General features: G+C 63.3%; 1 protein-coding gene across 1 annotated transcript; it reads right to left on the bottom strand.

The window, feature by feature from the left end:
- Nucleotides 1–441: 441 nt before the first annotated feature.
- Nucleotides 442–26,184, bottom strand: CARMIL2 (capping protein regulator and myosin 1 linker 2). Its single transcript, XM_062007560.1, has 39 exons — nucleotides 26,145–26,184; nucleotides 25,011–25,102; nucleotides 24,859–24,909; nucleotides 24,563–24,622; nucleotides 23,081–23,202; nucleotides 22,733–22,830; nucleotides 22,117–22,187; nucleotides 21,468–21,541; nucleotides 20,321–20,396; nucleotides 20,151–20,239; nucleotides 19,767–19,861; nucleotides 19,556–19,642; nucleotides 19,242–19,351; nucleotides 18,779–18,856; nucleotides 18,432–18,508; nucleotides 18,246–18,350; nucleotides 18,048–18,117; nucleotides 17,794–17,875; nucleotides 16,365–16,461; nucleotides 16,031–16,088; nucleotides 15,350–15,522; nucleotides 14,621–14,689; nucleotides 13,918–14,011; nucleotides 13,715–13,810; nucleotides 12,633–12,761; nucleotides 10,978–11,091; nucleotides 10,382–10,557; nucleotides 9,813–9,900; nucleotides 7,665–7,778; nucleotides 7,244–7,310; nucleotides 5,188–5,432; nucleotides 3,456–3,559; nucleotides 2,631–3,036; nucleotides 2,320–2,439; nucleotides 1,997–2,033; nucleotides 1,752–1,820; nucleotides 1,211–1,462; nucleotides 958–1,065; nucleotides 442–735 (listed from the first exon to the last, which is right to left on the bottom strand). The coding sequence occupies exons 1-39, from the start codon at nucleotides 26,182–26,184 to the stop codon at nucleotides 452–454; spliced, it is 4,377 nt and encodes a 1,458-aa protein (XP_061863544.1). The 3' UTR covers nucleotides 442–451.
- Between the last annotated feature and the right edge of the window lie 952 nt (nucleotides 26,185–27,136).

Genomic DNA, 27,136 nt, shown 5'->3' with positions numbered 1-27,136 from the left:
TCACCGACCCCCCACATCCAGCATCACCGAACCCCGCATCCAGCATCACCGATCCCCCACATCCACCATCACCGACCCCCGCATCCAGCATCACCGACCCCCAGCATCACCGGCCCCCTGCATCCAGCATCACCGATCCCCGCACCCGGCATCACCGACCCCCCGCATCCGGCATCACCGATCCCCACACCCGGCATCACTGACCCCCCACACCCGGCATCACCGACCCCCCGCACCCGGCATCACCGATCCCCCGCACCCACCCCGCGAGGGCGATGCCATCTCCGGCACATGCCGCGGGCTCCGGCGCGCTGCCCGGCCACGTCGCTGCCGCCCCCCGCAGCCCCCGGCGGTGCGGGGCGGTGCGGGAGGCAGCCGGCCCCGCCAGCCCGGCCCCCGCGGGGTCTGGCCGGGAGCAGTGCGGCGGCATGCGGGGGATGGGGAGGGGGCTTCAGGGCCCCGGCGCTGCCTCCCCCCGGCCCGGCCCTCTTTGGTCTGCTGAGGCTTGTGCGTTCGCTACAGTCCGTGCCGGGGCTGCGGCGGGGGACACGCAGCAGGCTGCGGTGGGCGGCGCGGCGGGACCCTCCGAGCCGGGGCGCGGGATGGGGCAGCGCCGCGTCTCACCTGCGGCAGCCGGGGAGGGGCCGAGCTCGCCCTCGGGCTCCGGGAGCGAGTCGTGCTTCGTCCTCCGCCGCAGCACGGGCGAGCGCCGCAGGCGCAGGGGCACGGTGCCCGCTGGGGAGCACAAGCGGCCCCGGGTCACGCCGAGCAGCCCCCGCTGCTGCCACAGCCCAGAGCCATGCAAGGACACACGTACACGCCAGGGAGCCCCCCACCAGCTGACACAGGCAGCCCCATCACATCCATGGCATGCTACAGCCCAGCTCCCCCAGCATGGGGTGTGTGTGGGGGGTGTGTGTTCGTGCCCCTTCCCCCCAAACTCCAGCCCCCACTTACTTCCCAGCTCCTCGGGGCACTCGGGGTCCCTGAGCTGCTCCTCGTGCACGGACAAAGCTCGGCGGCCGGTGGCCCGTGGGGCTGCCAGCCACGGTGTCAGCCGGGGCTCTGCAAAAGCGGCGCGGAGGTGCTGTTGTGGGCACGGGGAGCCTGCAGCATCCCCAGCCCCCTTGGCACGGGGTGGGGGCTTGGGGCTCCAGGACCAGCCCAGCAGCGGGAGGGGAAGCCGGGCAGCAGCTCACGCAGCCCCTACCTTGGGCGTCTGGCAGGAGGGGCAGGGGGCTGCCGGCGCCCGCCTCCCCGCCGTGGCTCACCCTCCGCGGCACGGCGGCTGCCGGGCTCCTCCCCGGCCGGGGCAGGCTGCTGCTCCAGCCCTCGCGGCCCGCAGGCTCCCCCGGGAGGCAGGAGCGGGGCGGCTGCTCGGAGCCCTGCGGCTCGGCGGGCGGCTGCCTGCCCGGGGCTCTCCAGCCCGGCCGGGGCTCCGCGGGGCTGCGGGACGGCGCGTCTGGGGGCAAGGCAGGACCCGGCTGTGGGTGCCCGGCTGTGCTGGCCCAGGGGGAGGGCTCTAGGGGCTGGGAACCCGTTTGCAGCCTCCCCAAGGACGCGGCTTCCAGCCACTGCTGCCAGGCTTGGGCACCCTCCCGAAGGTGGGACCCTGCCTGGGTGCTCGTGCCCAGCAGACCCCACAGACCCTAGTCCCCAGGTAGCACTGCTTGGTACCAGCAGAGAGGAGCCCTCTGCCCTGATGGTCACTGGGACACCCCCACCCAACCCAGTACCCACTGGTGACCCACCTGTGGACACGGAGTGCGTGCGGGCCTTCAGGGAAGGGGGGGAGTCCACAGAGCTGTCCACGATGTCCCCTGCAAGCACAAGCCCCCAGCCAGCACCCATGAGCTGGGGTCTGCCCCGTGCCACTGGCACCCAGCCAACAGAGGCTGTGGGGGGATGCACAGCTGGGAGCCCGAGGGGGCTGCCCGTGCCCCCTCATGGGTGCCCAGCTGGGTAGGGAGTCAGGAGAGAGGGTGCAGCCCCTCACCATCTGAGCCGGCTTTCTTGATCTCGCTGTCTTTGCTCTGCAAGGGGCAAGAAACCTGGTAAGAGGTGAGGAGGTCAGGGTGGCAGCACCCTCAGGGATGATGGGCAGCAGGGCACAGGGTGCTGCCAGGCCTGGGGATGGCTGCAGGGGATGGGTGCAAGGGCAGGAGGGACAGACGGTGCAGCACAGAGGAGCCCACACATGGGTTCCTGGTTAGGGGACAGGACAAGGGCCAGTGATGGCACAGAGCTGGGGCCTGCCTGGGGGACCCCTATCCCTCCCTGGGGGTGCAGGATGTGTCCCACCGCTGAGCTGCTCCCCACCTGCTGCTTCCTGGCGCCGGGGGCCGGGCCCTTGGCCACGCCGATGCGGTGCAGCATCACCTGCACACGCTGCTCCAGGGACCCCGCCAGCTCCCCCTCGCTCTTCTCCAGCTGCCTCTTCTGTGGGACACACACAGCTCTGCCAGGGGCACGGCCCCCCAGCCCCCTACAACGCGGGGCAGCCCACCCCAGCCGTGCCCCCGGGGGGGATGGAGGCACAGCCCCCCCGCAGCGGGAGTGTCCCCAGTGTCCCTGCTGAGCCCACCACCGCCCCCCTCCGCGGGGAGCAGCAGGGCTCTGGCGGCACGTACCTTGTCCTGCCTGACCCCCAGCGCATCCTCATCCTCCCCGGGCAGCAGAATGAGCGACTGGGACTTGCCCTCCCGCGAGTACTTGGGCCGGATCCTGCGGGCAGAGTCGGGGGTGCGGCAGTGCTCGGGCTCTGCGGGGGGCTCAGCGGCGAGCCCCCCCTCCTCTGATTTACTCAGCGGCTTGCTCGCCTCGCCCGCCCTGCTGGGGGCTCGCAGGATGTCGCTGAGCATGGAGCGCCTGCTCCTGGCGGCAGCGGGGCCGCCCTCGGGCTCCTTCTCACACCTCGAGCCCCGCAGCGATTTGGGTTTCTTGAAGGCAAAAAAGATCCCGATTTTCTTCTTGAGGGTGCGGGAGCCGGAGGGCGCCAGAGGGGCTGGGCCCACACAGGGCTCTGCAGCCGTGGGGCTGAGGAGAGAGGAAGGGGGGCAAAGGTGAGCTCCGGGCTGCAGAGGGGAGAGGGATCACTCCCACACATCCCCCACCCCAAAGGGATGGAGCCAGAGCCTGGGCAGCCCACCTGAGACAATGCTGTTCCAGCAAGGGTAAGGGCAAGGAAAGCCCTTCCCAGTGCAGGACCCCAGGGGTGCTGCCCCACTATGGGACAGACCCCCACCATCCCTCCCTGGGCTTGTGGGAGGGTGGTGCTGGCCGCATCCTGCACCCTGTATCTTCCATCCCAGCCCTCTCCCAGCAGCCTTGCCCTTGGTGATGTTTTCCCCAACCCCTTTGGCCCCAGGACCAGCAGCATCTGCAGGGGAAGGGAAGGTGGGAGGGTGCCAGAATGGCAGGGCTGGCTGCGGGCCCTGGGCTCCCCCCAGGCTTACGGCAGCTCCTCTGTGATGAGCCTCTTGGCAAAGAAGTCCTCCAGCCCTTCATCCACACGGGTGATGCTCCTGTCCTCACTGTTCTCACAGGACACAGGCTGGACCTGGGAGCAAGCACAGCCATCAGCCCCATGGGGGGCAGAGGTACCCCCATGCCCCCCCACATGCCGCCCACACTTGTGCACGAACAAGAGGGTGCCTGTGCAGGATGGGTGCTGGCACCCTCCCCCTCGCTGTGCACCCAGTGTGGAAGCTGGACTGTGGTGGTAGCAGCTGCATCCCAGCTCTAACCTCTGGCATCCAGAGCTTCAGCCTGCCCCAGGCTCCTGCCAGCCCCCTGCACACAGGGGGTGCTGGTGGCCCCAGGGTATGGCATCCCTGGGATTACACACGGGAAAGGTGCCTCTGTCCTTCCTTGGTGACACAAACCTTGCTAAACCCTCCTAGAGACAGGCCTTTGGGAGAAGCCCTTGGCAGAGATGCTTCCTGGGGGACACTCAGGTGGGTGACAGAGTGGGTGCCCTGCATGGACCCACACCTGCATCCTTCAGCCTGGTGCCCATCCTCAAGTCCAGCCTTGGAGTAGGACCACAGCCTGGATGAAGGCTGCCCACTCCATCCCCACGGCAAAGCAGCCCATGCCATAGCTAAGCCTCCCTCCACAGCACCTTCCTCTAGATGGTCTCTTCCTCTAGACCATCATCTCAGACCAGATGATCCATAGAGGTCCCTTCCAGCCCCTGCCCTTCCAATTCCTCACCCCAGCAAGTGGCTTCCTCTCACAGGGAGGGAGGCTCTTCCCCATCATGGCATTTCAATCCATAACAACTTTTCATTACAGCTGGATTGATGCCGCTCAGGAGCTGTTCCAGCCACCCAAGCTCTGCTCTCCCTGTCACATTGCATCTGTCAAACCCATCTTGCCTCAAGTCTTGGCCGAGCCCTAGTGCCAAGCTGGCCCGTCCCGCTGGGGAGGGACGTGCTGAGGTGGTGGTCCCCAGGCCCTGCCTGGCCCCTCCAGCCTCCAGCACCCATTCTGCCCATGGGAATCAGCTCCTGCCTCTCCTCTGCTCCCACCATGGGCCAAGGGCAAACATGCCTGGGCTGTGCAAGGCGCTGCAGCTGCACCACAGCGGTGTGGGGATGGGCACTGCCGGCAGGATCTGGCCCTGGGGATGGCAACAGAGCCTGACTCCTCACCCCCTGCACCCAAAAGTTACTCCTCCCTTGGGAAGGGGGCTGCCAGGGGAGGTTCCCCAGCTGCAAGCCTTTGGGGGGTGAAACCCACCCTGCTGTGGTGGGCAGAGCCCCAGCAGCATCCCCTGAGCCAGGGCGGCTGCCGAGCAGTTTGGGATGGGGGGAGCAAACCGGGTGCAGGAGCAGAGGCACGGCCAGAGCCATTGCTGAACGTGCCAGCCCTCCCAGCACAAACTCTGCGGGCTTTTTCGGTCCCCCACTGCTCAGCATCTCCCAGTGGGCAGCAGGAAAGGAGATGGGTGCTCTCCCTGTCCCCTTCCAGCCCCTCTGCCCATCCTTTCGGGCTGCCCCCCTCTGAGGAGGAGGCTCTGGCAGCGGCTGAAATGCAGGATAATAACCCAGCCACGGCTCCATGCATCTCATTTTCCTGCCTTGCAACAAACACCCACTGCAATAATTCCCCCAATTGAGAGGAAAAAAAAGAGACACCCCCTCCCCCCCCCCCCCCCGCCCCCCTCTCCCCCTTCCTCCTTACATTGGGCTTGCTGGGCGGCTGCTTGTGCCGGCGGTTGGGCCGGGGCCTGGCTTTGGTGCAGTGCTCCAGCTTCTCGCCGGCGGTCGGCAGGTCCATGAGGGCTCCGGCGGCGGGGAGCTCGGCGCTCGCCGGCTCCGCATCCTTTGTGGCGGCGGGACGCGGCGGCGGCGCGGTGGGGCCGGGCGACCGCGGCGCTCCCAGCCCGCCGGACACCCTGCCCGCAGCCGGACCCGGCTCCGACACACCTACGACGGGCGAGAGGGCCTCGGTTGGCAGCCGGCATCGCCGAGCCTCCTCATCATCATCATCATCATCATCAGCGGCGGCGGCGGCATCGTCATCAGCATCGCCGTCACCTGCGCCCACGCTCCCAGGGGCAGCGGGGCCGAGCTCGGCTCCGCCGCGGCTCACCGGGCGCCCCGGGAGGGAGCTTTGTGTGCGTGGGATGCTGCGGGGGAGGGGCGGAGCCGACCCCCCGGAGCACAGCCCCGAGACCCGCGGCTGGAGGCAGCTGTGTGGCACCGACTCTGCGGGCACTGGCCCTGCGAGTGGCACCCGCTGTGCTCTGCGGGCAGCCCCCTCCCCCGGGCGGCCACTGATGGGGGTCAGGATGCTGCAGGGCTCGGGGGGCTCCTGGGGACACCTGGCTGCAAGGTGCTGGGTCAGGCATGAGACCTGGATCAGGCACGAGCTCTGGGTCGGGCATCAGCCCTGGGTCAGGCATCAGCCCTGGGTCAGGCACGAGCCCTGGGTCAGGCATCAGCCCTGGGTTGGACACAAGCTCTGGGTTGGGCATCAGCCCTGGGTCAGGCATCAACCCTGGGTCAGGCATGAGCCCTGGGTCAGGCATCAGCCCTGGGTCAGGCACCAGCTCTGGGTTGGGCATCAGCCCTGGGTCAGGCATGAGCCCTGGGTCAGGCATCAGCCCTGGGTCAGGCATCAGCCCTGGGTCAGGCACCAGCTCTGGGTTGGGCATCAGCCCTGGGTTGGACACAAGCTCTGGGTTGGGCATCAGCCCTGGGTCAGGCATGAGCCCTGGGTCAGGCATGAGCCCTGGGTCAGGCATGAGCCCTGGGTCAGGCACCAGCTCTGGGTCGGGCATCAGCCCTGGGTCAGGCATCAGCCCTGGGTCAGGCATGAGCCCTGGGTCAGGCATGAGCCCTCGGTCAGGCACCAGCTCTGGGTCGGGCATCAGCCCTGGGTCAGGCATCAGCCCTGGGTCAGGCATCTGGGTCAGGCATCAGCCCTGGGTCAGGCATGAGCCCTGGGTCAGGCACCAGCTCTGGGTTGGGCATCAGCCCTGGGTCAGGCATCAGCCCTGGGTCAGGCATGAGCCCTGGGTCGGGCACCAGCTCTGGGTTGGGCATCAGCCCTGGGTCAGGCACGAGCTCTGGGTTGGGCATCAGCCCTGGGTCAGGCACCAGCCCCGGGTTGGGCATCAGCCCTGGGTCAGGCATCAACCCTGGGTTGGGCATCAGCCCTGGGTCAGGCATGAGCTCTGGGTCAGCCAAAGTCAAATATGCATCTCAGCCAAAGCAATGGAAAGCAAAAGCCCCTTGGTAGCTGCTTGTCGTCCCAACCCCTCAGGCTCCCTGGGGCAACACCAGCAGCAGAGAAGCCCTGGTGCAGCTCAGCAGCACAAGCACCTGAGGGTAAACACATCCTCTCCTGGGCCAGTCCCCCCAGGGTGCTGGGTGGGCTGGTGATGCCCATGCCCGGGGTGGTCTCTGGGATGGGATGAAATGAGGCAGGTCCTGCAGCATCCACAGTCACCACCCTTGGCTGGCTATGTGGGGACAGAGCTCGGGGTACTGAGCCAGCTGAACCCCCAAAACAGCAACAAGAGCAAGCTGTGGGTGAGCTTTGCCTGCAGAGCCACACCACGGCCCTGGGCCAGGCTCTGCAAAGGGGACAGAGCCTCAGCAGGTGCTGCCCACAGCCTGTGGCATCATTGCAAGGCTCGGCCCATCATCCCCCCGCACGGCTGCTGCCAGCCCCCTGCCCCAGCAAAGGTGGCATGGCACATGCCAAGCCCTGGCAAAGGGAGGGTCCTTACTTCTCACGGTCGGCGTGGGACGAATGCTCCTGAAATGCTTGTTCTTCCTCCGCAGGGCCATCTTGCACTGCCAGCAGAGAGGGACAGCGATGGCCACGACCCCCTGAGCCAGCCAGGCCGCACCCAGCGCCGGCTGCCATCCCTCCACCACCCCCAGCCCCACACAGCTGCACCCCCCATCCCGCCCCGGCACCCAGACCGCCCGCAGCGGTGGGCTCGGCTGCTTCCCAGTGCCACGGCGCCAAAGCACAGGCCGGCTGCAGGGGAGCAGGCAGGAGCAGCCCAGGCCACGGGCCAGGCAGGCTCACAGGCCCATTCCCCAGCGCTAATTGCCTTAGCGCCGCCGGGGCCGCGTGCCTAAGCCCGGCATCATCCGCTGAGGCGGATCAGAGCAGCGGGCACCGGCGGGGTCGCACCCTACCTCCTCCAGCGCCAGCTCCGCGGGATCCCGGCCCCTGGGCGCCGCGGCATCGTCCTCAGGCGGCTCCGGCGGCAGCGCCGGCAGGTCGAGCCCCTGCTTGGACAGGATCTCCGCCTAAAACCATTAGGAAGCGCTTAAATTATCGCGGGGGCCGAGGCCCGGCCCCGGCCGCGCTGTTCCCTGCCCGCGCCGGGATTTGCGAGCGGATTTAGGCACCGATTAGCCACTGCCGGCCCCAGCCGTGCCACACGCTGCACTGCCCGCCTGCCCCAGCGCCCGTGGCACTGCCACAGAGCCTGCTGCACTGCCAGCACTGCCCCAGCGCCCATGGCACAGCCAGCACTGCCACAGAGCCTGCTGCACTGCCCCAGCACCCATGGCACAGTCAGCACTGCCACAGAGCCTGCTGCACTGCCAGCACTGCCCCAGCGCCCATGGCACTGCCACAGAGCCTGCTGCACTGCCAGCACTGCCCCAGCGCCCATGGCACAGCCAGCACTGCCACAGAGCCTGCTGCACTGCCCCAGCACCCATGGCACAGTCAGCACTGCCACAGAGCCTGCTGCACTGCCAGCACTGCCCCAGCGCCCATGGCACTGCCACAGAGCCTGCTGCACTGCCAGCACTGCCCCAGCGCCCGTGGCACTGCCACAGAGCCTGCTGCACTGTCAGCACTGCCCCAGCACCCATGGCACTGCCACAGAGCCTGCTGCACTGCCTGCCTGCCCCAGCGCCCATGGCACTGCCACAGAGCCTGCTGCACTGCCAGCACTGCCCCAGCGCCCATGGCACTGCCACAGAGCCTGCTGCACTGCCAGCACTGCCCCAGCGCCCGTGGCACTGCCACAGAGCCTGCTGCACTGCCAGCACTGCCCCAGCGCCCATGGCACTGCCACAGAGCCTGCTGCACTGCCAGCACTGCCCCAGCGCCCGTGGCACTGCCACAGAGCCTGCTGCACTGCCAGCACTGCCCCAGCACCCATGGCACAGCCAGCACTGCCACAGAGCCTGCTGCACTGCCCCAGCACCCATGGCACAGTCAGCACTGCCACAGAGCCTGCTGCACTGCCAGCACTGCCCCAGAGCCTGCTGCACTGCCAGCACTGCCACAGAGCCTGCTGCACTGTCAGCCTGCCCCAGTGCCCGTGGCACTGCCACAGAGCCTGCTGCACTGCCAGCACTGCCACAGAGCCTGCTGCACTGCCCGCCTGCCCCAGCGCCCGTGGCACTGCCACAGAGCCTGCTGCACTGCCAGCCTGCCCCAGCACCCATGGCACAGTCAGCACTGCCACAGAGCCTGCTGCACTGCCCGCCTGCCCCAGCGCCCGTGGCACTGCCACAGAGCCTGCTGCACTGCCAGCACTGCCACAGCACCCATGGCACAGTCAGCACTGCCACAGAGCCTGCTGCACTGCCAGCACTGCCCCAGCACCCATGGCACAGCCAGCACTGCCCCAGCACCCATGGCACAGTCAGCACTGCCCTAGAGCCTGCTGCACTGCCTGCCTGCCCCAGTGCCCGTGGCACTGCCTCAGCACCCATGGCACAGTCAGCACTGCCCCAGCACCCATGGCACTGCCAGCCTACACCAGCACTCATGGCACTGCCAGCCTGCCTCAGCGCCTGTGGCAAGGCCCCAAGTGTCCGTGGCACTGCTGGCACTGCCCCAGCACCCTCTGCACTATCAGCACTGACCCAGCACCCATGGCACTGCCCCAGCACCCACTGCACTGTCAGCCTGCCCCAGCACCCGTGGCACTGCCAGCAGTACACAACAGCCGCCTCTTCCAGCCCTGCACCCTCTGCCATACAATCACAGAATGGTTTTGGTTGGCAAAGCCCCTGAAGCTGCTGCAGTCCCAGCCCTGCCCTCACCCTGCCCAGCCCAGCACTGACCCACAGCCCTCAGCACCTCAGCTCCAGGGCTTTGGGATCCCTCCAGGGCTGGGCACTCCCCCAGCTCCCTGGGCAGCCTGGCACAGGGGCTCACACCCCTCTCAGGGAAACAGTTCTGCCTCAGCTCCAACCTCAACCTCTCCTGGGGCAGCTTGAGGCTGTTTCCTCTCATCCTGCTCAGCAGCAGAGACTGACCCCAGCTTGCTGCAAGCTCCTCTCGTCCCACAGGTGCTGGCAGTCCCCAGCACTCACCAGGTTGCACTGGGCCATGGTCAGGTCTCCCAGCACAGCATCCACAATGCAGTCAGCCACAGCAGCTGTAATGGACAGCTTGATTTCACTGGAAGCAGAGAGAGGGGTGTCAGGGTCAGCAGCCACAGCCCCTGCAAGCCATGGGGCTGGGCACCCCAGGGAGAGCCTTGCTGGGGAGATGGATGCTCAGCTGTGGCACCCAGAGGGCAAGCCAGGATGTGGCCTGGGCTCTGGCTTGCTGGGTGCATGCTGAGGCAGAAGCAGATGCTGTCTGGGGTGCAGGATGCTGAGTGCATCCCCACATTGATGGTGGGGGCTCCCCTCTGCCAGCCATGGGGATGTACCTATGGGGACATCACCCCATGGGACTCCCTGGCTCCTTAGGGATATATCCAAAGCAGAACCAAGCAGAAAGCAAAGCCACAGCTGGGCAAACACAGCAGTGAGTCCCAGCACACCATCACTACTGTGTGGGGAGAGGAGCAGACAGCAGGGAGCCCCCAAAACCCCCATCTGGCCCCATGGGTGAGCACCAGCTGCCAAGGGAGAAGGAAGAACATGTCACCCACTTCAGCTTGCTGAAGACATCGGTGACCATCTGGTCCAGGACAGCACTGAGGTTGAGGTGGTCCTGGAAGTAGATGTGCTCTGACATGGCAGTGAGCAGCTGGTCCCTGACGCTGCTCTTCTGCAGCAGGGCTGGGCAGAGGCTGTGTGCTGTGTCCAGCACTGCCTGCATGATCCCCTGCAGTTTGGGCAGGAATCACACAGTCCTTTGAGTTGGAAAAGCCCCTGAAGCTGCTGAAGCCCCAGCCCTCCCTTCACCCTGCCCAGCCCTGCACTGACCCACAGCCCTCAGCACCATGGCTTTGGGATCCCTCCAGGGCTGGGCACTCCCCCAGCTCCCTGGGCAGCCTGGCACAGGGGCTCACACCCCTCTCAGGGAAACAGTTCTGTCTCAGCTCCAACCTCAACCTCCCCTGGGGCAGTTTGAGCCCCTTTCCTCATGTCCTAAAACCCCAAAGGGCAGTTTTGGATGCCTATTCTCTGGGGATACAGTTGGCTCCCAGGAGATGCCACATTCCTTGTCCCCAGGCTGAGGATGACAAGCAGCCCATGGTGCTGCAGCAGCTCCCTGCCCCTGGCAGCTCCCTGGGGTGCCCACCTGGATCTCCCTGCTGCAGCTCTGTGACACCTCCTCAGTGAGTGACTCCAGCTTGTGCTGCAGCTTCCCATTCTGGTACGGGCTGTTCCCAGCTTCATACAGGAGGGGCAGGATCTGCAATGGGGAGACAGAGTGGGAATCACCCTGTGGCACCTCAGCTTTGCTTTCCATCCTTCCCCACACAGCCTGTTCCTCTGGCTGCCCATGGAAGAGCATTGCTGGCATCAGCTGGGGAGACACAGAACCCTTCTGACCCCTCTGTGTGCCTCCAGCCTGACCCTCCTTCCCTTCTTGTATCCTGCCATGCTGCTGCCTGCATCAGAGGAGATCCTTTCCCTCCCCTTTCACCACCTTTACACCATCAGCACTGTCCTCTGACCTCCTGGCTCTGGCACACCCCAGGAAGGTGCCAAGGGAGTTGGGAAAAAACCCAACAGGAGATGGTTTGAAGGAAATGGCAAGAGGAGGAAAAGTTGCAGTGGGGAGAGAGAACTGGGACCAGGAGGGTGAAACCAGGGCTGACAGTGGCAGCAGCTGCTGATGGAGCATCCTCATGGCACACAGAGGGAGGATCCTCATGGCAGGAGGGTGTCCCAAGGAGAGACCCCTGGGATGCAGGGAGCCTTTCTCACCAGCCTGAGCTGCAGGCTGTGCCCAAAGCTGGAGCACCCACCTCTCCCTTCTAACCCCTCACTTCCTGAGGGGTGCACACACAGCTGTGGGAGGGAGGGGGGGATTGAGAACATGTTGAGCCTTGTTCTGGAAAAGGGCTCAGAACTTCACAGCTGCTCATGCTCAGGGGCAGGCATCTGTTGCCTAGGCTGTTCCTGGGTGCCCTGACTGCCCATCATGTCATTAACTGAACAATCACAGAGTCTCAAGGGCTGGAAGGGACCTCCAAAGCTCACCCAGTGCAACTCCTCTGCCAGAGCAGCAGCACCTAGAGCAGGGCACACAGGAGCTCATCCAGCTGGGTTGGAATGTCTCCAGAGAAGGAGACTCCACAGCCCATCTGGGCAGCCCCTGCCAGTGCTCCCTCACCTCAACAGGGAAGAAATTCTTCCTTGTGTCTCTTTGGAACCTCTTCTGTTCCAGCTTGTCTGATTCTCCCTTGTGCTGTCATTGGCCATCACTGAGCACAGCCTGGCTCCAGCCTCCTCACACCCACCCTTGATGGGTTTGTAACATCAATGAGCTCACCCCTCAGCCTCCTCCAAGCTGCAGAGCCCCAGCTCCCTCAGCCTTTCATCACAAGGCAGATGCTCCACTGCATCATCTCTGTGGCCCTGCACTGAACTCTCTCCAGCAGCTCCCTGTCCTTTGCAACTGAGAGTCCAGAACTGGACACACTATTCCAGATGTGGTCTCACAGGGCAGAGCAGAGGGGCAGCAGAACCTCTCTGACCTACTGCCCACAGCCCTTCTAACCCACCCCAGGCTGCCACTGGGTTGCTGGCTCATCTCATCCTGCTGCCCACCAGCACCCCCAGCTCCCTTTCCCCTGTGCTGCTCTCCAACAGCTCATTGCCCAGCCTGTGCTGGTACATGGGGTTGTTCTTTCCCAGATGCACCACTCTCCCCTTGCCCTTGCTGAATTCCATAACCCCTGTGGATGCCAGGCTGGGGGCTGAGGGCTTTCCCCAGCTCAGACTCACGCTGACGGAGAGGTTGGCGTTCCTCACAGCCTCCTCTGCCCCGAGGATGTCCAGCTCCAGCTCCCGGCCCGGCCACGTGCTCAGCACCTCGATGTGCTTCTGCACACTCAGGCAGATCTCATTCACCACCTGGAACATGGGGAGGCTGTGTCACACAGATACAGGAGCAGCACTGCCAGTCCCCCTCCTCCTCACCACTTCCCTGAGGAAGGATGTGCTTTCCTCTCCCCTCACCCAACCCTGAGCTTTCCCACCTCAGAGCTGGGGACACCACATGGCAGGAACTCGCCTGCAGGGGACCCAGGGAGATGGGAATGTGCTGTGTGGATGCAGCCAGGAGAGTTCCTTGGAGATGTCCTTTCTGCCTGCCCCCACTCACATCCCTCGGGATTGCTCTGCCTTCACTCATGAAAGGCAAGAAGGGGTTTATGCTGCTTGCAGGAGCTCACATGAACTAGCCAGGGTTGCCTGAGGCAGCAGTTATCTGGGGTGTATTAGAAGGGTGTGGGCAGCAGGGTGAGGGAGGTTCTGCTCCCCCTCTGCTCTGCCCTGCTGAGGCCTCATCTGGAGTCCTGTGGCCAGTTCTGGGCTCCCCAGCTCAAGACAGACAGGGAACTGCTGGAGAGAGGCCAGGGCAGGGACAGCAAGATGCTGAGGGGCTGGAACATGTGTGTGAGGAGGAAAGGCTGCAGCCCTGGGGCTGTTGAGCCTGGGGAAGAGAAGCCTGAGCTCAGGGGCACCTCAGCAATGCTGAGAAATGCCTCAAGGGTGGGTGTCAGGAGGATGGGGATGGGCTTTGCTCTGTGGTGCCCAGGGACAGGACAAGGGGTAATGGACAGGAGCCAGAACACAAACAGCTCCACTTAAACACAAGGAACAAGTGCTTTGGTGCTGAGGTGAGGGAGCCCTGGCCCAGGCTGCCCAGGGAGGGTGTGGAGGCTCCTTCTCAGGAGGTTCCCAACCTCACCTGGACACGTTCCTGTGCCCCCTGAGCCAGGGGAAGCTGCTCTAGCAGGGGCTGCAGCAGCTCTGCAGGGCCCTTCCCACCCCACCAAAAAGAAATGCAGCCTTTGGTGTCCAACCTGCTCCGAAGAGGTGGTGAGGATGCCCTGCTGCAGGCGGAAGGTCTGTGCGGGCAGCGTGCGCCGCAGCTGGTTCCTCGCCAGGCAGGCCTGGAGCTGCAGCAGGCAGGAGGCTGTCAGCAGCCTGTGGGGGTGCCCCCAGCCCTGCAGCCCCTGCAGCCCCCAGCCCTGCAGCCCCCAGCCCCCCAGCTCCTAGCCCATACCTTGTGCACGGCTGCCTCGGTGGTCTGCGGGTGGCTGCGCTGCGCCTGCGCCACGTCGCTCAGCGGCAGAGGCATCGACTTGAGGGTGTAATTCCTGCAGGGCAGTGTGGGGCTGAGCAGGGGCTGATGGGCTCCTGACAGCCCCCCCAGGGCTCAGCACCACCAGCCACTCCCCCACAGACACCACACTGGGCCAGAGCCCACTGCAGAGCAGCCTGGAGCTGCAGATGGGCATGGGCAGACTCTGGCCATCAGCAAACCCGAATGGGACAGCAGGGACCACACACCCAGGGCTCTCCATCCATCCACCCCTCCCTCACTCTCCAGGCCTCTGGAGAAGCTGCATGGCCAAACACCAAATCTGGTGATGTTCTTGGCAGCTGGATACCTTCTACTCATCTTTCAGGGGCAGGGAGGAGAGGAGCATCACATCTCCAGCTGTGCTCACTGGGGACAAGGGTGGGATGCAGAGCCCAAGGGAGCCCCTGAGGCTGGTAATGAAGGTGCCACCACCAAAGGGGTGGCAATTTGCTCTGCTGGCTGCAAAGCCCAAGCTGTGGACCAGATTCCTTGGGATTTGTATACAACTGTCTCCTTGCTGCTTCAGAGGGACAAGGGGCCCTGGGGGTGGTGACATGCTGGTGCCAGAGGCTCTTTTGCATGGTGGTAGCAAGCCAGGAGGACCAAGCAGCTCCTTCCTTACCTCTCCAAAGCCTGAGCCACCTCCAGGAGCCCGTGGGCTGTTGTGTTGTTCCTGTCCCAAACCACAGTCCTGCAAAGAGGAAGACATGAATAAGCCCTGTCTGCACCCCCTGGGAGCCAGGAAGAGTGAGCCAAGGCTCATCCCAAGCACCAGAAAGCCTAGAAACGGGGTTCAAACCCTGAATTCTCCTTATTGAAAACCTAAACTTGGACTTTACAAGGAGCTGTAATGAATGTTGGTGCCTGGAGGGAGGGAAGGGCAGGGAGGACACAGCCAGGGACCATCTTGCTGGTGGGGGCAGATGTCCCTGAGAGGAACACCCCTGGCTGGGAGATCCCCTTCCTCCTCCCCTGCAGACCCCTCTGCTTTGCCTTCACAAGCACAATGTGGCCAAACCCCAGCATATTAGGAAGCGATGCCAGAGTGGGCAGTGAGGGCAGCGACTGCTGCAGTCTGTGGGAGCCTGGCAGGGAGCTGCCAAGTGCTGGGGCAGGGGTTGAGCTGCTCTCTTTGCCCTTCACACATTCCCCACCACCACTGCCATGAGAGTAAGACACAGCCACGGCCTCTGAGCGTGTGCCAGCAGTGGTCCAGGGCCACATCCATGCTCAGCAGGAGCCACGATCACCAGGATGCCTCCTCTGGTGGCATCAGCATCACAACCAGTATCAGGGCCACTTGGCACAAGGTGAGAAGGGCACCCAGAAGGCAACGTGGAGCTGCTGCTACCTGAGCTTGGTGTTGATCTGCAGGGCCTTGGCTAGCATCTTGGCCCCCGTGTCCCCCATGGCGTTGCCGCTGATGTCCAGAGCGACGAGGCTGGTGTTGCTGCCCAGGGCACTCAGCAGCACGTTGGTTCCCAGCTTGAGGCGTGATTCTGCCACAGATAGGGACTGCAGAGGCTGGAAAGGGGACAGGGAGGGGGAGAGGTGGCCAGGACATGTGCCACCCTTGCAGACACAGCCTCCATCCCCAGGCAGCAGCTGCTGTGGTCACCCGTGCTGGGTTTGGAGAGCCCAAGTCATGCTGAAGCCCAAGAAACAGAAGGGCAATGGGTGCTGCTGGATTTAGCTCAGATGCCTGGCAGGCAGCAAGGAGGAAAGAGGGATTTTTTTTGGGAAGCTGGGCTGCAGCCAGGTTCCAGCAAACACCTCCTGGGAGCCTTCAGCCAGCCACAGGCTCCAGCTCTCCCAGATGAACGGGAACAGCTCCCGTGTCTCTGCCTGAGCAGCTGCTTCAGGCACAGCACAAGGAGAGCAGAGGGATTTGAAGGGCAGTGGCAAGGAGGCAGGTTGGCTCCCCCAGGATGTGCCAGGAGGGGTCTGGTGGCACCCTGGAATGGAGGCTGCACCGTGGTGGCAGAGGGCAACTGGGAGCACGGGGGGCACAGCTGGGGCAAGCTGCACTTACACAGTCATCCTCCTGGGTGAGCTGGACAATGCGGTGCAGGACATCCAGCAGCCCTTCCCTGTGGGAGAGGAGAGGGGGGGGATTGTGTGTGCATCCCCCACACATCCCCTGGGGCCACAGGCAGAGCCTCATCCCCCCTCCTGCCCTCACCCCAGGCTGTGACCCATCCCCACAGCGCCTGAGCTCCCACAGGGACTGCTTGTCTCTCCCCTGGGCTCTGGAGAAGGCAATCCCTGGCACTCCCAAGCAGCCCAGGGGCTTTGGATGGTTGAGTTGAGGTGGGTGCACGGTGCCAGGATGGCTCCTGGCCCAGGTGCTGCAGCTTTGCACTCACTTGGATTTGATGTTGAAGTTCTTCCCCAAGGAGACGTGCCGGATGGATTTGCTTCGGCCGATGGAGAGCACCAGGGTGACCATGTCAGGGTCAAAGCCTGGGAGAGACAGGAGACACTCACCACATGCCCTGAGCAGCCCATGGAGGTGGCACCCATGGTGGGCCCTCAGGAGAGACCTGCAGAGTCACTGTGGGAAGCAGAGAGATGCCCAGAGCACCTTCATGGCTCTCCCAAGGAGATCAAAGACCTGAGCAGAGCTGGGGTGTCTGGGGAGTGACCCCAGGGAAGTCCTGCTCCTGAGGTGCCACAGCTGTGCCTGAGCTGCAGGGACTGCTTACAGAGATGGCATCATCCTGACAAGGCAGGAGGAGTTGTCACAGCTCTGCAACTCCCACCCTCAGGGCTGCAGCCAGCAGAGGCAAGGTCCTTCCCACGGGGCTGTGGGCAGGGATCTGTGCAGCCAGGGCCAAGAGGCAGCGAGACCCATCCCCCAGGAGAGCCCATCCCTCCTGCATGGAGCTGCTCTACTGGCAAAGCCAAAGCCAGGTGCATACTGCAGCAAAATGTGGCTGTGGATTTGGGGTGAGAGGGTGAGCTTTTGGAGCATGAGTGGGCTGAAGGGGTTTTTGACAGACTCCACACCACATCAGCTCTCCCAAAGCCATCTGGCTGTCGAGGAGCTCTGGGCTCTGCTGTGAGATCTGAGCAAGGCTGCTTTAAGGTTTGGAGCCTTTGAGGTGAAATTAAGGGCTGGCAGAGGTGATGTTTGTGGTAGAATTGCTCTGGCACAGCCTTCACACTGGACAAGGTAAGCAGCAAAGTCCTGCAGAGGGGTGAGGAGGGGTTCAGCCCTTTCCAGTGCTTCAACCCTGAGCTAACAGCAGGTGATCACTTGGGCTTGGTGAGCTGAAGAGGCTCACACCCAGACAGACCTCAGGTGAGAAGTTTTGTCAAGCCCTGAGGGAGGAGAGGATGAGGAAATCCCCCCATGCTCCACACTGCTCTCTCTGAACCAGGAGAGAGACAAGGGCCACCTTTGGCACCCACCACAGGAATCACCACGAGAGGTGATGGAGGAGGGCTGGTACGCTGGGACAGGCATCACAAGAGGGACAAGAGTCCATGTAAGGACTGCCTGCCCTGGGGGAAGTGGAGGGGTGGTTGGTTTTGGAGGCAAGACCCATAAAAAGCCTGATGAGGTGGCAATTTCTCAGCTTCAGCTGCCACAGGACATCCACAGGGCATCAGGTGCAGGTTGCCCTTGCGTTACCCAGCATGGCTGAGCCACACGAGGCAGAGACCTCACCTCCCTGGGGACTCCTGGCAGCTCACAAGCTGCTGGGGCTGAGCTGCCCCTGCCAAGCAGCTCGTGGGGGGCCAGGCCTGTGGCTGGAGGCAGCATCTCCCAGGTGGGGAAGCACAACCCACCGTTGTCAGCCAAGTCCAGCGCGCTGACGGAGCCGGCGTCGGGGATCAGGTCCTGGATGACTTGGGCTCCTGCTGATCTGAGCTGGGAAGGAACAGCAGGGTGTCAGTACAAGGAGAGGCAGTGGGCTCTGGGAATGAGAGCCTGCCCTGGGGAAAGCCACCCCAGCCCCAAGCAGGCAGGACACAGACCCTCCCACACAGGGATCCCCCCTCCAAGGCTGAGCCAGAGGCACCCGTGGGTGCTGGTCCCTCACCTCGCAGCTGCTGAGATCCAGGTGCAGGTCACTGATGTGGCTGTTGTCTGCCAGCCCTTGCAGCAGAGCCCTGGGAAAGTCACCAAAGCCAGCACTTGGTGCTGGAGAAGGCATCCTTCCCAGAGCCCTGCCTCCCACAGCCCCATCCACCCTCCAGGCCAGGTGTCCCCAAACCTCTTCCCCTGGGTCCCTCCTCACCTCACAGCCTCTGCTGGCAGTTTGGTACCTGCCAGGGAGACGTGCTGGAGAGCACAGGCCTGGCTGAAGAACTCCTTGACATCAGGGGAGATGGTTTTCACCCTCCTGAAAAGGATGGGTGCAGTGTGGCATCATCTGGCACCCAGCAGCATGGTGCCCCCCACCCCCCGCTGCCCCAGGGCTCACCTGTGGGAATACACGTTCCTGGAGAGATCCAGATGCACCAGGCTGAGGTGGCACCCGTGGACCAGGGCTCCAAAGAGCTGCCAGGGAGTGGGAGGATGGGATGTGCCATGGGGGTCTGCCCCGTGCTGGGGCTCCTTTCCTCCTGCTGAACCCCCAGGCTCCCAACCCACCCATGGCACTGGGCACAGAGTGGGACGTGCTCCCAGCGCCCCACACACGCCCTGTGTCTGCAGCCCTGTCCCAGCTGGGGTGAGGAGAGGAGGCAGCACCTCCCCCAGCAGCACAGCACGGTTTTGGGGAGCTGAGGGCGGGGGCTTGCTGCCAGGACCCCCTGTGTGGGTACTCACAGCATCCAAGGGGCAGTCTGTGCCAGCCAGGCTGAGGTGGGAGAGCGAGCGGCACTGGCGGAGGAGGCTCTGCAGGTTCTGAGGGCAGAGGGGGCTCAGGGGCTTTGCTCAGGACCCTGAGCCTCCCCTTCAGCACCTTCATCCCAGAAACCCCAGCTCCAGCTTGCCTCCTCCCTCCTGCTGAGCACAGGGATGAATCCCACACAGAGACACAGCCCCATGCCACCCACTCCCAGGATACATCCTTGCTCCAGCTGGCATCTCCCACCCTCCTGCAAGGAGATGCAGAGGGATGCCCCCAGTGCACCTCCTCAGCTGCCCCCAGGGGAGCAGGGAGCTGTCACAGCCACGTCCCCAGCCCTGAAGTCCTGCAAAGGTGCAGACCCTGGCACACCAAAGCCACCCACAGCATGCTGGGGACAGGGCCTGGGTGATGGCAGCCCGCTGCAGCCCCCGCACTCACGCTGACATCGTCCCCTGCCAGGCTGCTGGGGTTCCCAGAGAGGTCCAAGTGCTGCAGGGAGGATCCAATGGCTTTGTTGTCTGTGAGGGCTTTGCATAATGTGCTCATCCCTGCTCGAGGAGAGGAGGGCAGGTGGAAGCCTGGGGGCCCCCTGCACCAGGAAGGGCCACAGAGCAGAGGATGGGCAGCTGGGGCAGGGCGACATCGCATCCCTGGAGATGCTCTTTCCAGGTGGGGGTCTGCAGCCCCCTGCCAGTAGCCCCTTTGGTGCCAGCTTGGCCCCAGGCACTGCCATGTGGGATGCTGGGCTATACCTTTGGCAGTGAGCATGGTCCTGGCCAAGCTGAGGCTCTGCAGGCCCTTAGGGCTCTTCTCCAGGTGGTGGCTGAAGGCAACGATCCCTGAGGCAAGAGCAGAGCCCTGAGCTGTGCCAGTGCAGGTGGGCACCCATCCCACCCCCAGCTACAGCCCCCAGGGCAGCTGCTGGACTCAGACATTCATTTGCATGGCCCAGAAGTCGGGTACCTCTGTCCTCCAGCTGGTTGCCAGCAAGGTTGATGGTGTGCAGGGCAGAGTCAGGGTGGTTGCTGAGAGCCTGGGCCATCCTCTGTACAAAGTCACTGTGGGCAGAAGGGTCATCCCCCTGAGCCAGTTGTGGCCACCTCCAGGAGATGTGGCCACCAAGCCTGGAATGTGCCACCAGCTCCTGCCCACGTGGCAGAGCTGGCTCCACCTGAGGAGCTGCTGGGAGCAAGCACAACATCTCCAAGGGTGGCTGATGCTCACTGCTCCCACTGAGCTCCTTGCTGGGGAGGGCCTGTGGCACCAACACTCCCTGGCACACTGGCCCCCAGCCCTCCTTGCTCCATGCTCACCCCCACTTCAAGGCCCTGCAGTGCCTTTACTTACCCTTTCAACCCACAGTTTTCCAGCACCAGCTCCTCCAGTGTCACGGATTTGCTGAGCATGTAGAGCAGCTGCTCTGAAATCTCCTGGTTCTGCCAGGGGAGAAGGGAGCCTTGCTGGGAAGCTGGTGCCCTCCAGCACACCCCACCCCATCCCACAGCCATGGCACTCACCAGCCTGAAGTCCTTGCAGGAGAGCTTGGTGAACCAGAGGTTGAAGGACAAGGCAGCAACACTCAGTGCCATGTCTCTGGAGGGTGACAAGGAGGAGGGAGTCAGTGGCCAGGCTGAGCCAAGCTTCTCCCAAAGGGCTGCTGTGACACACTGAACCCCAGGACACCCCAACACAGCATTCAGGAGTTTAAAGCAGCCCACAGCACAGCTCAGCTCCCCCCACATCATTCCCTTAGGGGGAATAAAAGGGATCACAATGTTTGCCTGCTTCTGCCAAAACCTTGGGCTTTCTCTTCTCACTTCTGAGCTCTCATGAAAAGAGCAACAGAGGTTTTGCTCCAGTGGAAACAAGGTTCTTTTTGACTTCCTGGTCAGGAAAAAACATGTCTAAAACTGTCTCCTTTTTGGCCAACTGAACACAGACCCTCTGCTCAGCCCAGACCTTTGACTTGTGACTCCCCAGCCCAGTGGCCACCAAAGCTGAGCCCTTGCTCCATCTCCCTCAGGATGGAGACAAGGCTGAGCCTCATAGGGACACCTCAGGGCACAGCCTGAGCTTGTGGCATCACTCTTTGTGGTGCTGGGAAGGAGCAGCCTCAAGCTTCATGGTGGGCAGCAGCAGCTGCTTTGCATGAGGAAACACCTGACAGCCACGAGGCAGCGAGAAGCTGCTGGGACGTTGGGTTTTCACCTCCAGAAGCAGCTCAGGGGCTTATTTAAGTGTTAAAAATGAACAGAGGAGGCTGCTCAAGTCTCCTGTGGTCATCACTCCCCCAGGGGATGGGGCTCTGTCTGCTGAGGGGGAGCATCAGCCTCGCAGATGTGGCATCCTCAGAGCGTGTAAAGCGATCAAAGCTTCTGACACGAGCAGAGGAGCACGTTGGGGCAGCCCTGCTGTGGCTGGAAGGATGAGGATGGGTGCTGGGGTGGCACAGGGCACTGCAGGGAGGGTGAGGATGAGGATGGGTGCTGGGGTGGCACAGGGCACTGCAGGGAGGGTGAGGATGGGTATTGGGGTGGCACAGGGCACTGCAGGGAGGGTGAGGATGAGGATGGGTGCTGGGGTGGCACAGGGCACTGCAGGGAGGGTGAGGATGGGTATTGGGGTGGCACAGGGCACTGCAGGCCATGCAGCACAGGGATTCACCTGCTCTCCAGGTGGCTGAAGTCCAGCAGGTTGAACTCCCTGCAGTCCTGGCTGTGGTAGATGTTGTCCACATCCTGTCCAGATGGATGGACACATGGATCAGGCTCAGCACCTGACCCTGGGCAGGGCTTGGGTGCCCAGCTCTGCTGGAAGGAGCTGTGTCCTAAGGGATCCTCCACTGGGGATTAGTTCTTGCCTAAAACCCAAGCCTAAAACCTCCCCCACTGCTGTGGCTGGCAGGGCACCTGTCCCAGGCTGGTGGGATGGCTTGGTGGGTCTTGGACAACTTCCACAGGGACTGGTCAGAAGAAGACAACACACCCCCCAGGCTGGTGGGAGTCAGTGTCCCAGAGGAACAGGAGCCTTGCTGTGGCTGTGTCCAGCTCCTCTGCTAGGGACAGCCAGCAAGGTCCCAGATTTCTTGGGGCTCCCCTTATGTGACCCTCTGGGAAACAACCTGGTCTCAGGCATCTAATGCTCAGCTGCACTTTGATTCCACCTCACCAAGGAGCAGAGGCCCTAGAGCCAGGCAAAAGTGCAGTTCCCAGCTCTGGGCTGCCCCCAGCCCCACAGCCCTGTGAGCATCCCACTTCCCTGCCCTCCCAGTGGCACGTGGCTGTTGTGTCCTCCAGGGAACAACCCAGCTCACCCACTGGATCTCCTCACGGAAGGCAAAGCCATTGTAGTCACATAGAGCAGCGTAGGTCTCTGAGAACCCCCCTGCAGAGAGAGGGCAGGCTTGGTGGCAGGCACAGGAACATGGAGCAGGGCTCTGGCAAGGGTAGGAAGCAGGAGAGGGATGGTGGGGGCTCAAAAGGGAGAGTGAGGGCTCTCCTTGCCCTCCTTAAAGGGCCTGGGGTGTCTGTGTGGTCTGCTGCCAGCCCAAAAGTGATGGCTCAGCTGGGGGTTGTTTTGTTTGCTTGGTCCACATCTGCTTTGCAGATGCCAGGCAAGGGGCATTCTGAGATGAACATGGAAGTATCCTGCTCCAAAGCAGGCTACAAGAACAGTCCCTGGCTCTGCAGCAATGCTGTGTGAGGTGGGTGGAAGCATCCTCTCCTGTATGTCCTCACAGGAGAACACTGAGCTTCCAGACCCCACAGGACAGGGTGGGCTGGTGGAGAACAGACCCCACTCATGGCCTGAGGCCCCACGGGTGCCCTACCAGCAGGGCTGGGCTGAGATGGTCCCCAGGATGCTTCAAGCCTCCTGGTCCTGCCTGGGGGAGATGTGTGGGGGGTGAAAAAGACCCCAAAAGGGCTTACCACAGGGGCCAGGGCTGCTCTGCAGCGTTTCCTCCAGCGAGTCCGTGACCTGCCGGATCCTCTCGTACAGGTTGGGGGGGGAATTCTTGAGCAGTGTCCTGCAGAAGGACCAGAGGGGCACGTGGCACAGGGCCAGGAGAAGAGCATCCCCCTCCCCACCCAGCTGTGCTTAGCCACAACCCAAGGGTGGAGGGTGGCCACAGAGATTGCTCCTGATGCAAGTGGGGAGCAGAGCCCCATCAAGGGTGGGTTCCACCTGGTAGAAGAGGCTAACTCTGAACTCATCCCATATTTGGGGCTTGTTGGAGCAAAGAGGTACCTACACAGCTAGGAGCAGAAGAGCCTTACCCAGGGGATGAGTCTGGAAAGACCTTCTTAAGTGACACAGTGACATGGATGACAACTTGCTCCAGATCATCGAAGGACATGAACCGGAAGGCGTAAGATGCTGCATCCGTTTCTATGACAACCTGTGGGGCCCGAAGGATGGGGGATGGCTGAGGCTGCCAGCAGCACACAGCATCCCCCAGGCACCAGGGTGACAGCCATCACACCCCCAGACGCTGCTGCCAACCCCAGCTGGAGCGCTGTGAAGCACAGGAGAGGCTGCAAGCACCAGGAATTAGCATCAGCCACGTTAAAGGGATCAGAACGTGCCAGGAGGAGGCATAAACCTCCCTGAAACACAGACTGAGCAGCCCAGAGCAGTGGGGAGCGAGAGCAGCCTCCACTCTGCCTGAACCAGCTGCAGCTGGAGGATCGAGGTTTCCTCCTTCCATGCAGCTAATGGGGTTCTGAGGCTTTTTTAGCACTCAGTTCCTAGCAGGAAACTTTCCTCCCCCCACAACCAATCCCATGGCAACAGGCTGCCTGATTTAATTACACCCTGATAGGGCGTGGGAGCGAGATGCCAATCAGCTGCTGGCATCACACTGCAGCTTCCAGCAGGTCCCCAGGCCCTGCCTGTAGATTAATGACCCCTGAGCTTGCTGTATGCCAACCTCCACCCTGGGGGTTCAGCCCCCAGCACCCCTCACTCTCTGCCCAGCTCCTCTCTCTCCCAGCCACGCAGGCTGCTGAGCAGCAGGAGCTTGTTCTGAGCCTGAGACCTCTGGTGCTGCCCATGCTTCAATGAGCAAAGGACAGAGCAGGTTACTGAGGCCCATGGCCCCACCTCAGCCCACATAACCTGGGGATCCCCCTCCTCTCCTCTCCTCCACGGCTCCCACCCGACGCCTCTAAGAGGATTAAGGGGCTTTAAAACACCCTCCTGCTAAATTTGGCTCCACCTCAGTAAGCCAGCAGCTGATTGTCACCTTGCCCCTGCCAAGCAAGAGGTGCCATAGCCCCCCAGCACCCCTGGGTGCCTCCTGCACCCTCAGCCCCAGGGAATACCCCAGGTGAGGCCAGAGGAAGTGGCACTGGGGTAAATGCCCTGCAGAGCTCCTGTGGGGGACCCTCAGAAGTGGCACTGTGGTAAATGCCCTGCAGAGCTCCTGTGGGGGACCCTCAGAAGTGGCACTGGGGTAAATGCCCTGCAGAGCTCTTGTGGGGGACCCTCAGAAGTGGCACTGGGGTAAATGCCCTGCAGAGCTCCTGTGGGGGACCCTCAGAAGTGGCACTGGGGTAAATGCCCTGCAGAGCTCCTGTGGGGGACCCTCAGAAGTGGCACTGGGGTAAATGCCCTGCAGAGCTCCTGTGGGGGACCCTCAATGTGCAATGGGAGGCCAGGACAGCCCAGACCCCGTTGTGGGCTCGGGGCCAGGGTTTGCCATGGGTGGGAGGAGCTGGGCACAAGGTGGGTGGGTTTGCTGTGCTGGTGCCACTCACCAAGCTGGGCTCTCTCACTGTCATCTCCTTCACCTCCAGGAAGCTGAAGCTGCTGTGAACCTGTGGAGAAGAGGAGCAGGATTAGCCCTAGCACTGATGGACAAGGTTGACCCAAGGGTGCCCCAAGCTCCCACCCTTCCCAGTCATGCCCCACAACCTTCCCCAGCCTGCTGACCCACACCTCCTCCTCCTGGGGGCTTCCCAGACCTGGTACCCCAGGTGACCTCCCCAGGGCACGCACCAAGCAGCTTGGGAGCCACAGGGCTCTGTCATGGCACAGGGTCCCTGGCACTTACCCTCACGGGCAGCACCATGGGCAGCACGTAGGCTCTCCAGGGGGTCAGTACCTGTGCAGGGGGACATTGTGTGACCAGGGGCTGTGGGGCATGGGAGCCCTGTCACCATGGAACAGCAGGAGGGCAGGAGCCAGGCTGGTCTCTGCACGTACCAAGATATAGTCATCGTACTTGGACTTCACCTGCAGCTGGATGCTGAGCACTAGGAGAACCTTCTTTGTCCCCAGGAGGGTGGTGATGCCCTCTGGAAAGAGCAACATTTGCATGCAGTGAGGCAGCTGCTGAAGCCACCCCTGCTCCTCTCCCTCATGCCCTGCTGTCCTCGGGGACATCTTCCCTGTCACCTCCTCGAACCAGCTCTTCTCCATCCACACCCAAAGGTCAGACCTTGGCTGCTCTCTCAGCCAAGCCACACACTGCTTTGACAGCTCTGGGGATAAACCCACCTCCCCGTTGGCTCCTGCAGCACAGGCTGTCAGCCCTGATCAAGCACATGGGGTTGGCGACACTGATTTACACTGCATGTCCTGCTCACTGGCAGCTGGCTTCGAGCAACAGGAGGGGGCTAGTTCCTCCTCTTTCCTTCCCAGATTTACCACTGGCAGCAAGAGTGTCCCCCAAGTCCTGCCTCCCCCTGGCACAGCCTGCTTTTGTGCCCGTTTGGGAACTCTCAGCCACGCTGTGTGTGGCTGATCCCGCCACCAGCCCCCTGTTTGCAAACCACTCCCTCCCACAGTGGCCACAGACCAGCCAGAGCATCACTCCTGCCTGCTGCCTCCCTCCTCCAGCAGCACCTCCCCGTGCCACAGCCCTCCCTCAGAGGAGAAGGGTGAGGACCACAACTGTCCATCCCCACCCAAACCACATCAGCCTTTCCCAGCGGTGCTGGCAGACCCACGAGCCCATCAGCATCCTCAAGGCCTCATCCTGCTAAGGCAGCGACCCGTGGTGCCCCGGCTCCTTCCCACACCCGGATATCGAGATCTCAGCAGCCTGTTGCTTTCTCAATCAAAGGAAGGAAGGTCAGGAGCAGCAGCTCCTCACACATCCACCCCCCACGCTGCTGGGGCCGGGGGCTGTGTCTCCAGGCCCAGGGGAGCCAGCAGCACCAGCCCCACGGACCCAGCAGCTTTAGCTACGCGCAACCACGTCCCAGAGGAGCATCTCTGGGGATGCTTCTGGCTCAAGCACCACCCTCATGGGCAAGAGCAGCCCTTGCCCACAGCCCCTGCTCAGAGCCCACCCCCAGGCCGCAGCTGGCGACCCCCAAAGCCCGCACGGCCCACCTCGCAGCTCGGCCGGGATCCCCGCGGCAGGCGCGGCCATGGCTGGCACCGGGGCACGGGCAGCCCCCGCGGGAGGAAGCTGCGAGGGCACCGGCGCCTCCTCCTGCCCGCGCCCGCCCCGCGCCCGGTGCCTCTTCCTGCCCCGGCGGGACGGATCTGCTGCCTGAGCGGCGAAGCGAAAGCGGCAGCGCCCGCGGCCCCGTGGCACGGAGGAGAGGGCAGCTCTGCCAGGGCCTGATCCCCCCACGGGGCTTGGCCTGGGCGAGCGGGATACCCACCGGTGGCACCAGTCACGGGCAGCTGCGTTGTCCCGTGGCCCAGCTTTCAAGGGTTGGAGGATGCCCGGCATGGTGGGGTGGGCAGGGCCCTGCAGAGCTGCTGCAGCCCCAGCCCCTGCTCCAGCAGCTTCCCCTGGCTCAGGGGGCACAGGAACGTGTCCAGCTGGGGTTGGAAACCTCCTGAGAAGGAGCCTCCACACCCTCCCTGGGCAGCCTGGGCCAGGGCTCCCTCACCTCAGCACCAAAGGACTTGCTCCTCCTGGGCCAGGGGAACTGTTTGTGTCCCAGCCTATGCCCGTTCCCCCTTGTGCTGTCCCTGGGCACCACAGAGCAAAGCCCATCCCCATCCTCCTGACACCCACCCTTGAGGCATTTCTCAGCATTGCTGAGGTGCCCCTGAGCTCAGGCTTCTCTTCCCCAGGCTCAACAGCCCCAGGGCTGCAGCCTTTCCTCCTCACACACATGTTCCAGCCCCTCAGCACCTTGCTGGCCCTGCCCTGGCCTCTCCCCAGCAGTTCCCTGTCTCTCTCCAAGGTCCATGACCTCACCCCATCCTGCAGCCCCTCCGAAGCTGGTTCACAGGGATCTGTGTCTGCCTGAGGCTGGCTGGTGAGCAGACAGGCCCCAGGTGTCACACCACAAATGACTAAACCACTGCCTCAATGCAAGGATGAGAGGCAGAGGCCTCCTCAGAGGAACAGCAACAAGCACACC

Source organism: Colius striatus, chromosome 14, assembly GCF_028858725.1.
Source record: "Colius striatus isolate bColStr4 chromosome 14, bColStr4.1.hap1, whole genome shotgun sequence".
Lineage (NCBI taxonomy): Eukaryota > Metazoa > Chordata > Aves > Coliiformes > Coliidae > Colius > Colius striatus.
Note: the sequence above shows the minus strand (reverse complement) of the source record. Positions and strands in the feature narration are given on the sequence as shown.

Bases quoted from the DNA above. Each gene is read 5' to 3' on its own strand.
- CARMIL2 (XM_062007560.1), bottom strand. From the start codon at position 26,184: ATGGCCGCGCCTGCCGCGGGGATCCCGGCCGAGCTGCGAG. The intron at 21,542-22,116 runs GTGAGCTGGGTT...CCATCTGGACAG, and splicing joins TCCGTGAGGAGATCCAGTGG to GATGTGGACAACATCTACCA. The intron at 1,066-1,210 runs GTAGGGGCTGCG...CCGCTTTTGCAG, and splicing joins CCTCCTGCCAGACGCCCAAG to AGCCCCGGCTGACACCGTGG.